This window comes from Epinephelus moara, chromosome 19 (genome assembly GCF_006386435.1).
Source record: "Epinephelus moara isolate mb chromosome 19, YSFRI_EMoa_1.0, whole genome shotgun sequence".
In the NCBI taxonomy this organism is placed as follows: Eukaryota; Metazoa; Chordata; class Actinopteri; order Perciformes; family Serranidae; genus Epinephelus; species Epinephelus moara.
In genome coordinates, this window is record NC_065524.1 from 30,902,422 (window position 1) to 30,919,391 (window position 16,970).

At 41.6% G+C, this 16,970-nt stretch overlaps 1 protein-coding gene across 7 annotated transcripts in view; it reads left to right on the forward strand.

Annotated features, from left to right (window-relative positions):
• ehbp1 (EH domain binding protein 1) overlaps window positions 1-16,970 on the forward strand; it is a 162,570-nt gene that overhangs the window by 68,973 nt on the left and 76,627 nt on the right. For all 7 annotated transcript variants that reach the window (XM_050071704.1, XM_050071707.1, XM_050071709.1 and 4 more), the window contains 2 exons: window positions 9,492-9,670; window positions 10,732-10,780. In XM_050071704.1, the coding sequence (XP_049927661.1) occupies window positions 9,492-9,670; window positions 10,732-10,780 (228 nt within the window). The remainder of the gene's footprint in view (window positions 1-9,491; window positions 9,671-10,731; window positions 10,781-16,970) is intronic.

The window sequence follows — 16,970 nt, forward strand, 5'->3', positions numbered from 1 at the left end:
GAGTGTAGAAATGATAAGGCTTTAATTGCCTCTTTATAAAGCCCTCCAGCACCCCCTCTTTTGGACTGTTATGGTATGCAGGTGTGTGCTCTTATACGCTATAGGAAATACTAAGTGGCATTTTCAGTGCTTAACGCGTAGATCACTGAGTGGGATCATTCCCTCTGCTTTTAATTGAGCACTCTCGTAGCAGCTCAACGAGATTTGATCATGCGGTCCTGTCTTGGTTATCAGAATGTACAGACAGCAGGCGTTCACCCTCAAAAATATCTTCATATAGGTTGGTTTGCCCGAAGCAGTTTTTGGTGGTTTGTTAGCTATGCCAGTGAGATGGTAGTATGTGTCCATTGTTTGGTTGTTTTGTTTGTCCCACACACATTAACAGACATTTAAGAGAATAAATCCTAATGTCTTTGATGATCCTTTTGATCTTGTACCATCAGTAGTCAAAATTATTCACTTCTTCATTGATTCAGTGCATGACAAAATACTTCAAAATCTGGTGGCTACATCCCTGTCAGCCTTAGCCAACTGCAAGCTAACGTTAGCATGTTAGCATACTAAAGACTACCTGTCAAAATAGAGAAATAGCTTCAGGCAAATGGTGTTGAAATAGAGTAGTAGAGTAGTACTAGATGATGTGCATATTAGGATTTGTTGGTGCATGAGACAGAGTATTAAAAGCGGTCAACCAATCAGCCACGAAAAAGACAATGAGGATATTTACTGATATTAAAAGCATTTAACTGGCTAAACACAAGTTGACTTTGAGTGAGCTTAGCACTAACTGCTATCGTTCATCAAAAATGTGTTTACAAAACAAGACCGGTCATTTTGGGCACTTTTTTGACAGCAGATCAGTTTGAGTTATTGCAGAGAGAAATAGAAGAGTCAGGAGCAGCCACCGTGAGCTGTTAGATAAAGAGCTGCAGGCGACAAGCTGCACACCTTTAACTTGGCGAGGTAACCAACTTCTTTCACTGTGCCCTGCTGTAAGCAGAATCAGGCCATGTGCAGCCAAAAATCAGATGACTATTGCTCACAGAGTGATGGAAAAAGGCCAGTTATTGGAAACTTCTATCTGTGACCTGTAGTATTAAACACCATTTGCTGTTACATCAGTAACTACAGGTGTCGCCAAATCAACCGGGACTTAAATCTTCACCACTTCAAGGTTTCAGTGATACACCATAGACTACAGCCTCACAGTTATTCACGTGATCTTTTCCCTCTCTTTGTGTCTTAACTTTCTTTATCGATTCCTACTCCCTCTCTTTCTAGATGCTCTTGTCATACTCCTCCCTCTCCTTCTCTGTCTGTGTGTAGCATTTTCCTCCACCACACCCTTCCTCCTCCACTATGTGTGTGTGTTGATGCATGTGTATTCTGATCAGGAGTCAAAGGGGTGACTTTGTAATTATGTTCATTTTAATTGGCTGTGCTATCACCCCTCTCATCACTTTAGAGCCCACACTGCGCTGGACAATGGCAGTCTATAGTGGGGGGGGGGGCTGCACAACTGCTGTGTCAAGACCCCCCTACACACACACACACACACACTCAGTCAGCCTCTTTACCTGCGGAACATAATTCCTAAAGTGGCCTCCTTAATGAGTTTTCCCTGCCCAGGCTTAGATTAATTGATAAATGGCAGCGTTATCAACACAGCTGATCTCTGAATCCATTGCACCACTAATTTGTTTGTTGAAGATGGCAGTTAAAGGAGATTAATACGTTATAGATTTATAAGAGCCACCCCCCTCCTGTCTCTTCCTCCTTCTCTTCCTTCTCTCAAAGCTTTATTTATTTGTCGGATGAAGATGAGGAGGTAGAGGAAGAGATGGGTGGCCTTCGGATTCTTTTTCTGGAGTCTTTAAGTTAAATTGCTCGGCCAGTAGATTGTAAAATCAAAACATGCAACACATTCACTAGTAACCATCATCTGTAAGTCAAGGCAGTCTAGCAATGACCTGGAGCCTCATTACAGAAAAATGAAATGAAATGAAAAATGTGTGCTAGGAAACTATCCGTTGTTTATATTTCAGAATCGGATCTTTATTTGATCAGTTAAAGTTCATATGTTCAATCAAATTCTTGATGACCAGTTAATCCATCGTCAATTAATCGCTACTGTCGGTACTATCTAACAGGAGCAATTCTAAACTCATACTGCATCATGCTTTATGTGTAACTTGTAACGTAGCAGCTCACAAATACTGGATTTAAAGCCGAAATACATATCAATATTTAAAAGTTAAAAACATCTGATAATCTCTGCTGAATGACCCCAAACATATTTTTTGGCATTTCTGTGCAGCAGTCTCTTGGTATTTATCAGTTGATACATACGTCTTTAACAAAATTCACACAACAAACCTGTATTGGCTGATTTTTTTTGGTCACTTAAAACTCTGTATTCACGTCACAACAGGTTTACTTTGGATTGAAGCTGCCATCATGGGTGTCAAACGTGGCAGCAAGTTCAAATTCTGAAATACTTTTGGATCTCATGGTGTTGCCATAGAAAAAGAGGGTACAGGAAGAGGCAGGTGGACAAAACAGGCTGTAAACTCTCACTCTGAACTGTTGACTCTGAGTTATTTAAAAAGGTGGTTGAGACCTCATGTTGTGAGTACTGGATGAGGAGGAGAAGGGATTGGCCCAGAACGAGTTTGTAATTTCTCCTGTTGGATCTGTGTAACCCAAAGGAGGGAAAACGTGGAGATGGACCCAGGATGGGAAGGCAGGAACATTTTCACCATTGGTGATATTGTCTTGTTTTGTCCGTGACTGGATCCCACACCCGACACTCAATCCCAAACCTACCAACCCTGCGTGTCTTTTTTTTTTTCCCCAGCCAAAGCTAATTTGCAGAGGCGTGAGTGTGGGTAATGCTACTGCCGTTTCCATGACAAGCTAAAGCCAGCGCTTACACCGCATTATGCCCCTGTGTTACACGTTAGGCGTGCAAGCGGGCGGGTGGGCACACTGCAAGCTGGCACAGTCACTCCTTTGTCTGCTTCCTCCTCCAAACTGTGTTATTTCATGATGTTTTTTTTTTTTTCACTCAATGGTTTTTATTTCAATTTCAAAGCCTTGTCTGTCCTCTCCTGTTCTGCCTTTTTTTTTTTTTTTTTTTTTCTGCTGCTGCTTTGCATGGTTATGCCTTTGGAGCAGAATAGGCCTTGGAAGCAAAATGGTCCTGGAAAAGGAAACCGCTTTTCCTGATTTTTGCATTTTACATCTCAGTAGCCAACTGCCGAAAGGCCCCTCTGTCTTGGCCTGCAGGTTCACTGCTAGATGGGAAGCATATCTGCTTCTGAGCGAATCACTAGCAGCCCCCCCCCCCCCATTCGCCATCATGATGAATTTTTTCATCAGTATTTACATATTTTCCTACTTTGTGACATTACACAAAGCCATGGCATACAGATTTGTTAATAAACTGTGGAACAAACAGTCCCATATCGTTTGGCTCGGTGGCAGAGCAGCTGAGTGCCTTGCTCAAAAGTAGCAGGTTCAGTCTGTCAGATGTTCAACCTCCCTGCGAGCTCTCAGGTGTAAAGAGTTATCGTTCTCTCTACACCTGTTCACACACACAAAATGATGCCTGACTTCACTAAACAGTGTCTACATGCGCAGTCACACATACACACACTTTCTCTCACGGCTCTCTTTGGAAGGAGCCCCTCCTCGGTGTGATTACAACAGTAATGCGATATATCCTTTGTATGTTAATGTGTATTATTTTTCACGCTACATTCGTTCTCCTCTCCTGTTCCTGCCTTTTGTCTTCCCCCCCTCTTTTCCTATTGTTCCATCCACTCCACATCTCCATTTACATAATTGAACTTTTGATTGGACTTTGCGCCCTCCCCTCTGCTCTCATGCAGGCGACGTTTGAAATCCGAAGCATAATTTCATGGGTAAGATGACGCGAGGTGATCATTCGTCTTTTTCCCTCTGTCTTTTTCTAATGTGTAGACGCCCCAAATTAAACAAATTGCTTGTTTTGATTGAAGGTGCAATTAAGTAATTGAGAGTGTTAGTAGTTGGAGCCCAGCCAATCAGATGAGAGCTTTCAATAGCAGGATGGACAGGCCACTTAAGTGCACTAACCTTTATCCTCTTAAATGTGAACAGGTATTAATGTTTTTCAAGTGTGTGTGTACATCTTGGATAAGAGCCGTGTGTTTGCCTGCCTTTTCCTAAATGGTCTATACAAACAGTATATATGTTTCTTCCTTTACTGTATGCTTTCACTTCAGTATGTGCCTGCTGTTCAGTATCAGTACATTAGAATTTGAGTGTGTATGCATATACAGTATGTGTGCCTTTCTACTGTAGACCCTGTTGTCATTTCAAGTGTGTCTGTGTGTTTGTGTGCTTTGCAATGTGTGCGTGTGTCTATGGACTTTTTTTTTTTTTTTTTTTTTTTTTTTTTTTGCCGTAGGCTCCTTGAGCGGATTACAAGTTTTTAAGAGTATGAGATTCAACACCTCCTCAAATCTGACACTCTCTGACACTGCTTTGAAGCCATGAAAGTGAGATTGGAGAGACACGGAAGCTCTTTTCTCTCCACAGAGTCGTGGGTTTATGTCATTGGGTTGAGGCCAGTTAAGTTTCCATTGAAGCGTTTTGCCCCAGAGGGAGAGACAAAGCTGCCACTTAAAGCGTTTCACTTGTATCTTTTTTATGACTTTGAAAGGCCAGTTTTAATGGTCTCCATACTCTGCAGACGTTTAATTGTGGGTAATGCGACGTGACTGTTTACGTCTGTTCATCTTCATTTTGGCCAACAGGGTGACCCAGAAGTACACTGTCTTTTATATCTTTACCCCCAAGTTTGCAATTAGACACACTGCTAAAGCGTCTTTCTAATTCAAGTTCAGTTGCTGACTAAGGCTCGAACTGATGATTATTTTCACTGTCGATTAATCTGTGAATTATTTGATCTGTAAAATGGTAAAAAAAAAAAAAAAAAAAGTCAATCGGTGACGTTCTCCAAATTGTTTTGTTCAAAGATAATCAGTTTACTGTCATAGAGGAGTAAAGAATCCTGAAAATATTCACATGTAAGTAGCTGGATTCAGAGAAATTTTACTAATTCTAATTAATCAATTATCATATAATAATGATTTAATAGTTGACAAGTAATGGATTAATCATTGCAGCTCTATTTCTGACTATGATTTGAAAAATAGTTTTTAAAAAAAATCCCACCCCAGCTATCAATTTAGTGTCATTATTTTTTATTAACTTTGGGGTTAAAATGAAATATACATGTACAGTATGTGTAGTATATTGCAAACGTGTGTGAAACCATCTTAGACTGTTTTGAGCCGATCCTACTGTCAAATCTTCCTCATGTATAATGTTGGTGAAAAGAGATTTTGTTTAGTACTGTGCTGTTCAACTCTCGGTAAGTCGCTGTTAAAAGGTATTTCAGATTATTCCTGCCCTCATACAGTACAGTTGATATTGGCATATTGCCCCAAAAGCAACATTTTCCAACCTCGCTACAGAATTGTTCTTTTGCTTAAGACCTAAGATCGACCTGTGACAATTTTCTAATTTTCCATATCATGGTTCATCCGCTTTTACCCATGATTCCAGATCTCGAATCCCATCCCACCCTCCCAAAATCACATTGCTGACACCAAAAATCCTCCTGACACCAGCACCAACAGGAACCTGGGTGCTTCCATTCGCAGGTTTCCTCCTATCTTGTCATTCAGGCATTGTAGTGAGCTTAACCCCCCTTCTTTCTCTCTCACATCCTTTTCCCTTCTTCCGTTTTTTTTCTTTCTTTGCCCCATCGGATGTATGTTGTTGACACTAAGGCATCAGGAATAATGGAATCTCTTGTCAGTGGCTTGTATTTTTCGCCCAGGCTGTTAGGGCTGTGTATAATAGTAGCAGAGGAGGAGGAAGAGGGGAGGTTATGTGCCACTGATAGTAATGAAGGTTGCCTTTTCATTTTTTAATATGGAATGTTTGTGGGCCGAGGCAATGCTCTCCGCTAATCCTACCCTCGAGCCGAGCTAGCTACATGGCTGTGTCAGTGTTGCACACACACATCCAGTGACATTCACACAGACAGATAAAAGACAAACACACACACATACACACGCACACACACATACATGTACACACCTGCCTTTAGGCAAGACAGCAAACTGTTTGATAAGTCAGGGTGCATTTCTGTTCCTCATGAAAATTTCACTCCTCCCGTGTTTGTGTCTTTAGGAAATGCAGCCGGTTCCTGTAAAAGAAGATATGGTGTTTGTTCAATATTTGATGGATATGAAAGCTTGAGTGCGCAGATGCATTTGTAAACCTTTATCTGGAAGGAGCGTAATGGAACAGTCTGGGCTGCCGATTGAGAAAATTACATCAGTTTGGGTTGTGATGAACGTGGGGTCACTGCTTGTCACACGCCGCTGTCGCTTCTAAAAACTGGTTTGTCAGGAAGGAAGAAAAGAATCATTTTTGAAATGACACATCAGCTAACAGAGGTTTTAAAGCACCCGAAGTAAATAACACACTATCCTCGACTTCTCTTCAATATGTTATTAATCGAAATTAGTGGTGTGGGGTTGTTGTTTTTTTTCGGGTTTTTTTTTTTACCCTTTCAAAGTGCAAATTATGGTGCATATTAATATGTGTGTGTGTTTGTTTTCTGTTGGCTAAGACACCTGTGTGTCAATAGGCGGGTGTGTATGAGAGAGTGAGCCTTAAAGTCTGTGTACCCCACTAGCTAATGCATGTGTTTTTTCCAGTGGCTGTGTTACGCAGGTGTGTATTTGCGTGTGTGTTTTCCGCTGGCTAGGGTGCAGGGTCTTCGGCACTGGAGTGTGCTGTGTGTCTAATTGCTTTAATAGCACCTGGTCTCTAATCCCAGGTAATTAGAGCGCTCAAATTAGACGGCTACTTTCAACCGTCACTTGAAGAAGCAGAAAGGGAAGGCCTGGAGGAAGACCGCTCCACTCTGAAACTCTACAAACACACACACACACGCTCACTGTCACTGACACACACAAAAACAGTGGCATAAGCAGAGGACAACTGGAGGAACAAGTTTAGCTCACACTCATTTACAGAAAATGTAAATAAATGTTTATCATTTTAAGGTCTCTTAGTTTAAAAACACATTACGTAAGATTAGTCAGTGACAAAATTAGTTGATGAGGTCAACAAACATTGCTGTCCTTATCCACGTACAGTAAGTGCGACCGTGTTCGGTAATCGGTATTGACTTTCTGACTTTTTATCTCTTTTCTTTCTCTTCTTCTTTTTTTCCCTTGCGTTTGTTTGAGTGGCACGCAGGCATTGTCGAGGCCGCCTAAAACGTGTCTGGAGAAGCTGTGGGGAAAGGTTAAGGCCCACTTTTAAAGATGAGCCGGAAATGTCAAGTGTCCGCCCCTCAGGCTCCCGCTACCGTCTCCCTGTACTAAGACTGCCGTAGGGGCCTGCATGACTCACACATACACAGACACACATACACATACACACACACACACACACACTGGTACAAAGGTTAGGAGTTGCTATTAAAGATGGCCTCCAGTCTCTTGCATCAGATTTGGACCTTGTGGCGTCTCAGCAGGCTCCAGGCTCGCAGTCACAGGTTAAACTACAACAATAGAAGAGTAAGAGACATCCAGGTGGTCATGGACTACAGCTTATGGACTAATATTGCTTCAGTACTTTATTTATGCCTGTTGACATTACAAACCAATTATTTTTAGTGTCTGTCCACAGCAAGGACAACTACATATCTAAAGGGTGACTTACGTAATCTTGTTACAGGCTTAAAAGCATATATAGTCTGTCGAGTTTTGGTTTAGGCAGTCGTAAAAGTAGGTTGAAGTGTGGTCATACACGTCTAGGTCTCAGCATTAAGCTTAAGCACATTTTCTCTTTGGAGTGATGTCATCAGTCCAGTCGTAGTAGCCATAACTTTTTGATTTCCAAAAGAAACAAGTCTAATTTCTTCCCTATGTCTCTGAGTTCTGCAGGATGTCATGGGTTCTGCAAAAGGCTTAAAGACACCATCACCTCATACATTTCCCCAAGTCTTTTCCCCATTAGTTCTTCTGTTCTTGCAGTAGCACAAAGCCACCAACAGAGGGGGTTGGTCGGCCACCACAAGCCTTGACACAGGGCTGAGACAGTCACATTGTAGTGAGCTGTGTTTTCTCCAGGCCTTCACTGTGTGTCTTTGAAACTGGGTTAACTCGTTATGGTGGACAATATCAGGTTGTGTAAACCAACACATCTTCATTCACTTTCACTACTAAAGGTTAAGTAAAGGTTTGACTTCCGTAATCATCTCGTGCTTTGAGATTAAACATCACCTGGCTGCGAGAGCGGCATCATCATGACATATTGCTGGTGTCATCCAAGTCAATATTGTACAAGATGGTAAACAGTTAAAAGAGAGTAGACATTACAGAGTAGTGTCACTGCAGCACCTGATGTCTGGAGGTGTTCAGTCGTATTAACTAAACAGAAATCGTTGATAAGTCTTTAATATGGTTTAGTGTCTGAAATGCAGTTTAAGAGAATTACCCTGTATATTTAAAAGCCTTTAAAAGTCAACTTAAGCATGATGAAACTTAGACACCCTCTTAAAACATACCGTGTCATGCAATTAAGGAAATCTGTCTCTATTAGTCACATGTTAATGTCATTGTCCTGCGTATAATAGTAATATTTGAACACATTTCATAGTCTTTTTGATCACTGGCCTCTAATGAATTTAATCAAGTCTCACTGACATTTTTGCCATTTCTCTCCATAACAATCTGAGAGAATTAGCCCATATCTGTCGCTCCATAACCAGATTAGTGAATAGCCAGCTGAATAATCAGAATAGCATTGGTTCTGCTGGCCCATCAGAGGAAGACCAGTGTCTCCACACCACCAAGGATTTGTGGGATTTGGAGTCTGGGAGAGGAAAGGCTCCTAATGGTGAAAGCTTTCGACCCAGATAAGACTTCAAAGGCGGAGCTAATTAATAAGATGTTTACATTATCCACGGTCATACGCTGCTTTGTGCATGACCCTTAACTATGGTGTGTGTCTGAGTGTGTGCGCGTACGTGCATGTGTTGGCTCATTGTATGTTAGTATAGGAGGCTAATTGGATGGGTGGAGGTTTGCTAAGTTAACATTTTATTGCAAAAAAATAATGAAAGGAGCTCACATGTGGAGTGCAGTGCGTGTGGACGATCTTTTGTACAGGGTTTGGAGACCGGTTTTAATATTCTCATATAACAGTTGAAAAACACATTAAAGTCATTTATGTTTTATGTTGTGTGTTTCCAATGTGCATTATTGATTTTTATCAATCAGTATTAATTCTTTTTGTCCTCGTGTGACCCAAAAAACAGCCGTAATTTGAATTAAAACCCTTTTTGTTTTCTGCCTTCTCCACCCTCCCTTTTCTATGTCCCTCCTCCTCCTCTTCCTCCTCTCTGCTTGCAGCCCAGCCCCGTCCCGAGTCCAGTTTTGGGAGGAAAGCCCAACGCCAGCCAGTCTCTGCTGGTCTGGTGCCGCGAGGTCACCAAGAACTACCGCGGGGTGAAGATCACCAACTTCACCACCTCGTGGAGGAATGGGCTGGCCTTCTGCGCCCTGCTGCACCACTTCAGACCTGACATCATGTATGAAACACACAAGCACACACACTAAAAGAGTGTTTCTTTCACAGTAACAGGGCTAGAATTAAGACCAGAGAGTCAAATGTGGGTGGAAACCAGAGTGTTTAGATTTTGGAAGGTGAGGTGGAAGTGCTGTGTGTTCACATTAGATGGAGACTGTTCTCATGTGCCTCTTTTAGTAGCTTGGTATGAAGGGCGTAGGTTTTGTTTCAACACTAGGGTCACGTGTGAAGTAGGGAGTTTGAGGTTCCTCCAGAAAATTCTTGGCATCAAACACAATTTCCTGCATCCTGGTGAATTTAATGCACCAAATTTTTTACTTTCTGCATCAAATTATGTTGTAAATGTAAATGCTTCTATTATGTTTTTATTAGAGGAGACAAATGCACATGTTCTAGATATTAAGGGATACCTGTCTCCTGCGTCCCACCCGAAATTTACACCTATGCTTTGTATCATATTTGCACAGTTACCTGTCATCATGCAGCGTCCTTGTATCCATCATTCCTATCTGTGTGTTTGATTAAGAGGACAGATGTGTACATACTTATACATGCACGACCCAATCTGTCATTTACATATTTGAGTACAGAGTTGCATGTTTGCCACCATCACTTATCTCGTTCCTGTGTGTGCCGGGTTATAATTCTTTGAACATTTAATATTTTACAGGCTGTGTGTGTCAGATTCCTTAAATGTTTAGTGTTTAATGTGTGTTTAACACTCAAAAGTCCGACATATGGAAAACCTGCAGCCCCATCAAGAGAGCAGACATGACGATAATTTATCTAAACTCCCTGCTCTGTGTACACGTGTGTGTGTTTATGCTTGTGTGACTTTGCACCCCGGTGTGTTATTTTTACATATTTTCCACTCTATTAGTTCTGTTGATTGCACTGCTATGAAATTGCATGTTACAGTTCTAATGCCATTACATGTGACGCATATTTAAACGCACCTCTTTCTCTGCTATCTCTCTCTGTCTCCCATTCTCTCTCTCTCTCTTTCTTTTTTTTTTTCTCCTCTGCCTGCCTCCTCTCCACCCCACCCCACTGTTCTTCCAGAGACTACAAGTCGCTCAATCCTCAGGATATTAAAGAAAACAACAAAAAGGTAAGAGGCAGCCACCGCTGGGCCCTTCACACCACTTAGCTCCCTCCCATCCACATCTCCATTTGGCCTTATTTAGAGATCTGCCATTAATCCCTGAATATAGTGTGTATGTGTGTGTTTCTTGGTTTGATGGGGGAGGGTGGGGACACACATGAAGGCAGACAAATGCATGCACTCACAATCACACATATGCACTACGCACAGAATGTTATAATGACAGGGTTCCCCCTGCTGTGATGTGTCTACGTGGCCATAACTTAGTCACCTGGCAGAGGTGAGATGGTATCTTAGCTCAGCTGCCCACTGGGAGCTTTCTACACTGCCTCTGCTATGTGTGTGTTGATGTTTGTGTGTATGTAATATAGGGCTGCAATCAATCACATTTTTTTTACATTCAAAGCAATGTCTATCATATTTAATGACATCATCACCCTAAAACATCAATATTTAAACTAAGTAATCCTCAAGCTGAATGAAGTGATTCATTAACTCTCTTTGATAAATAAACATAGATAATGCTGTTTTGACTGATGTGTTTTTCACTCATTTTAATCTATGTAGCTGTCTGCACTGGCTCCTTGTAGGCTCATGTCTCACAGGCGCAACTGTGAACTAAAGTGTTTATTCACACTTAAAGTCCATTTCTTCATCAGTACAAAATTGTAACCAACGCGGTACATTTTCTGCCATTCGATAACTTCACTGCTAACCTTTCTGTCTGCTCTGATCGCCAACAGCTGTCTGCCCTGAGCGCAGGCACGGTCTCTCTCATACACTCTCATTACTCTTTTATAACACAGTCATATGCATCTGTGTTGATGGGAAAAAAATAGATCAGTAATACTCACACATTTCGAAGGAAAACTGCACCGAAAGTTTGGCTGCAACCTTGACTCCACAAGGTTGTCATCAAGGATGTGTGTGAGCCAGTGTCTAGTAGCTAATGGTACTAATTACATAAACAGCACTAAACAACGACATCAGTGCTAACAAAGCGAACAGTGTTGATACGCACATGCACTAACATGCACACATGGCCGGACTGCAAAAAACCAAAGAGAGGCTCAGATTACAACACGCACAGATGTAGCAAAACTTCTGCTGTGTATATTAATGCTCCGTATGTTGCATACAGAAGCTTTAAATCCTACAAATAGTACAATAATAACAATAATAATGATAATAGTAATAATGATAGTGTAGCCTGATCTTTATCTGCAACTGTGGAGAAATACCGGGTTAAAACACAACGACTAGACATGCAAAAAAAAGCTCAGCAGAATTCAAAGGTTGATTTAAAATTCCAACGTCAGCCTTATGAATGAAGCTTTGAACTGTTCAGCACAGCCCAAATACAGTAAGAGCATATTTGTCTTGTTTAGACTGTTACTACTTTTACTCTTTGGTTTCAATCCTCTCTTCTCCTAACAAATTAAAACCCACATATACGGACTCACTTCTAAAGCTCAACTGAATAACCCATTCACACCTTGCCCTATGTCATCACATCTGCACATTCACAGTTTGAGGTACACACAAGCACACATCACCATTTTCCCCTCTGTCCCTCTGGCTCTTCACGTGCACATTTACTTTTTCCAAACACACAAATGCACACTGCTGTTTTTCACTTTCACCGTGTTACTACACACTCTCACACATATATATACACACAGACGCTCTGTCCCTTCTTTGGCCCCGAGGGCTACACAGAACGATATGCGTCGGGTTCCTGCAGCTTGATTTCCTCTTCTCATACACACTCTGGCTCAGCGATAACCTCTGGTGGCCCTGTTAGGCATGAATGCTACCCTGTTGACAATAACCACAGTGGAGGGAGAGGGAGAGACCCAATCCCATATCTGCTAACTGCCCCTCACCCCCCTCCAGGTGCTCAAGTAGCCCTGAAGAAATTGGTTAGATATAAGTAATATGGGAATATGCCGTAGAAGGTGATAGCTGGTGAATAGCTGCAGCACTGTACCCAGTGCTCTGCGACCAGCTCCTCTGTAAAGATCTACACCAGCTGCTGATGTACATTTGGCCAAGCAAGCTATTCCTTTGCAGTGCACAGAGGTGACATACTGTAGGTGGGTATCAGCCTCCTGCTGCCATAGTGCTCGTGTAGCCCTCAAGAATCTGATTATACACATATATAGGCATTATTGGGAATATGTGAAACAAGGTATTAGCTAATAAATGTATGTTGTCATTATATATGGACAAGTTGTATTGTGCAGGGCAAGATTTGGCCAGCAGTTTGAAAATGTCCTTTATCGATTCATAAAGTTAGCAACCAGTGAAGCAGCCGATTCTTTTTGATGTGTTGATAGTTTTGTGGTTGACAAGCGTGTTTTCCCAGGTTAAAATGAGCCAGAAGTTGTCATTGACGGTGTGTGCCACTGTCTGTTGGCTCTTACATTAGTTTTTCACATACAGTGACAATAAAATCTGCATGTAAACTGATTTTCTCTGCATGTGAGATGTTATGTCTGTGGGCTTTTACACTATAGATGTTGTTGGTATCTTTCCAGTAGTGTCACATACAGTAATTGTACATGAATTACACTCTGTGCTGTAGGTGGCTGTGATTGTGAAAGCCCAGTGGGTTCAGAAATGAAAGAGGAGCAATACATCGTACAGTGTTGTGTTGTTGAACAAGAGAATATATTGCCTACAAGAAAAGAGAAACCCCCTCACACCAGGCTCAGCACAGTGTGTAAGGTTAAAGAACCCAAAGAGCAAGCAAGGGAAAAGAAAAGAGACAAAGAAATTAATGTAAGAAGAACAGAATGAGAGGGGGTCATGAAAAGAGACTTCATACCATCCACAATAGAGTTGCTTTATAAGGAGTTATTAGAATGTATAGAATTTATTGAATGGACGGCAGAAATGGAAATGTTATAGCAACGACAAGTATCTCTGCTTTTCATGGCTAGTTGATAGACATGCCCCCCTCCTCCTTTCACAGTCTATCTGTGGAGAGTGATTGCAATGAGCTCAGACTGTGCTGAATTATGACAGATAAGGACAATCAATATTGGGGGTGGGTAGAGAAAAAAAAGGAGAAGTGAATATTCAGAACACTTACAGCCTTTGAAATGATCCATTATCGATGGTTATGTGTATGTATGCTTGTGTGGGAATGATTGTGTGCGTGTCCACATTTGTTGTTTGAGGAGTTTGCATGTTGAGATCGCCTGTGTGTCTTGTCTGTTTTGTCAGTGTGCTGTGTGTGTGCTGTGTGTGTGTGTGTGTGTGTGTGTGTGTGTGTGTGTGTGTGTAATGAGGCCAAGGAGAAGTCATTTGTCATGCCATCTGATAGTGTAGCACCAAGCACCAGGCTAAAGCTCCCTGAGCACAACCGTGAGGGGTTGGGCTGAAGGGAGGGGGCGTTGATGATTGACAGTGATAGATAGCTGTCAGTCACTGAGAGGGAGTGGAGGGGGGAGCAGGGAGCAGCGGCCCGGGGGCCGGCAACGCTAACATTTAGTCCAAAATAAAAGCTTTGTCAGCTTGGATGATTGAAAGTGAGGAAACTAGATATTTGCCCAAAATACATGATATTTGTGTTGGATTAAATGTTGCTCTGATCAGTCAGTACTGACAAATCCAGTAGATCAATTCTATTGACAGGCTCGTTGCAGATGTTGTCAGTTGAGCAGCAGTAGGGCTAGCTGATAAAACTGAAAGCACCATTTATAGTAATTTGTTTTATACAATTACTCTATACTGCAGTATGTCCATATCCACACTCCTGTATGTACCGCCCCTATTTTTACTTACTTTTATATGTTTATATTGTTTTTAACATCAGGGAGTACCATCGTAATTACGTTGTCTTGCACAGCAGTGTGATGATAATAAAGTTTCCTATCTTATCTTAAAATTTTATGATGTGTATCACAAAACATGAAATCACAAATAAATTAAACTGATGGCAATAAGCTGTGTTGTGCTTTACAAAAGGGCTCCTACAAGAAAAACAAACCACATAACAGTGTTAGATTATAAGTAGCTTGGAATCAATAATTCATCTAACAAAACTGCAAAGAAGTAGCAAAAGTATGATATGACATGAAAACTCGAATAACTATAATACTATATTACTGCCCAGCTGTACGATGCATGCTCCCCTCTTTTCAGAGATTGTACATCAGGTTATGGTTTTTCAAATAATATTTTAAATGGAATAAAACGTGAGAAGGTGAATGAGTTAAATTTTCTGAGGCGACCTGTAGCTCACCGGGTAGAGTGTGCGCCGCCTGTCGTCTGAGTCCTTTGCTGCAGCTGGGTTCAGTTTCTGACCTGTGGGCCTTTGCTGCCTATCATCCCACCTCCCTCTCCAGCCTTTCCTGTTTGTCTATGGCTGTCCTGTCACTAAAGGTAAATGTCCAAAAATAAATAAATGAAAAGTTAAATTGTGGGAAAATGACCTAATTACCCTTTGTGATTTACCTGATGCAAGTTAGTTTTTTTAGTTTTTAAATCTGCTAGTATTCTATATTTTTCTTATTGTCAACAAATATGACAAAAAGACCAGAATGCATTGATCCCACTGTGAAGCCAATGCCTGGCATATCGTATTACTCGGTGCCATAGAGCTCCATTATTCATGTTTTTAATGATTTACATTTTAGTTGGAGCCAGCAAGCATGGGAGTCCTGAACACGTCCAATTTTGCAAACCCGCACCTGCAGAGCTCAGAGCTCAGAACCAGAACGGACATGTTACCTGCGGTTATCTCCAAGTCAAATCTGAACACACCCTCATTTAAATCCTGCAACCTGACCTGTGTTTAAACACAGTTTTGCTGTTACGCCGTTTTGCGTAATGCACTGTACCATTCAGATGTGCAAAGCCCCCGTTCAGTCAGTTTCCACTTGCTGTTGATGTGATGCAAAGTGACTCAAAGATAACCAATTTTAGGGAAATGATCTGTCCACATATCTAAAGAAACTGCCTTGTTGCTATCAGTCAGCTGCATCCTCAGCTCCAGAATGATGTTATGTTGCATCTTCTGCATATTTTGTCAGTTAGCTGTGTGCTACAGTTGTCCGATCAGGCAGGCACTGCTGAGCGTCCACATGTCCAGCTCGCCCACCTGGGATTTATTTTCGTTTTCACCTGCTGCCCGACTGTATTTAGTTCATTTTCTTACATGTACCCGTGAATTTATATAAATATATTTGTTACCCACTACAGAATTTTTTTTGTGGTTTACCTAGTGGGTACCCGGCCTTGTGTTGGGATTCTGACATGTCAGTGTCCCACACAAGTGTCACTGTCAGGGTAAGGAAGTGTGATAGACCAACTCATTGCTGATTTTGGTGTTTTCTTGGGATTTGCTGACTGTAACAAGGATACAGACTTATCCTTTAACTGCAGTGAGCACATACTGTAGGCTACCACCACAGAAAACAGTTCACCTGAAAACAACAGGTCCTCCCTCAATATCAGTGTCTCAGTATGACATGCCCAGCGCTCGTCAAGCTGTAAGAGAAGATATAGAAAGAATAAATCATGACACTGAGGTCAAAAAGACTGTAGCGCATGTCAAGACTAACATCGACCCTGAAACAAAACCCAGCTCGAGAGCCTCCCTCCCTTCTTCCTCCTCATACAGCTCTCACGTTCTCCCACTCTCGCTCTTTTCTCTTTCATTCTTTCATTCTGTCCCTATTGAGCAGCAAAGTTGTCGCTCTCTTTCACAGCCTACCCTGGGCGAGAGGGGAACAATGTAAGCACACTTTGCTCCCCTGAATACGTGTTAGAAACCCAATCAGGCCCTCTTATTCCCCATATTCTTTTTCTTTCTTTTCTCTCTTTCTTTTTTCTTTCACACTCCCTTTCTGCCAGGGGAAGGAGAGGAGGAGGGGGAACTTAAACAGGCTCGCTGTAAAGGCAAACTCCTCTCTGTTCTCCCTTTTCTTTTTTCCCGCCGTCAGTTCTTTCTTCCTGCCTTGTCTCTGCAAGCACAAACACATGCTTTCCATCAATAGAAAGGGACAAAAGAGGTGAGAGTGAAAAAGACTCCTCCTAACAAAAGACATCATAATTGATTGTAAATTGAGAAACATCTCTCATTTAAACCACCTTTTTATTCTCCATTTCTCTCCTTCTATTCTCATGTCACCAGTTAGAAACAAATACAGTTGGAGGAAGATTTACTACAATAAAAACGGTTTTC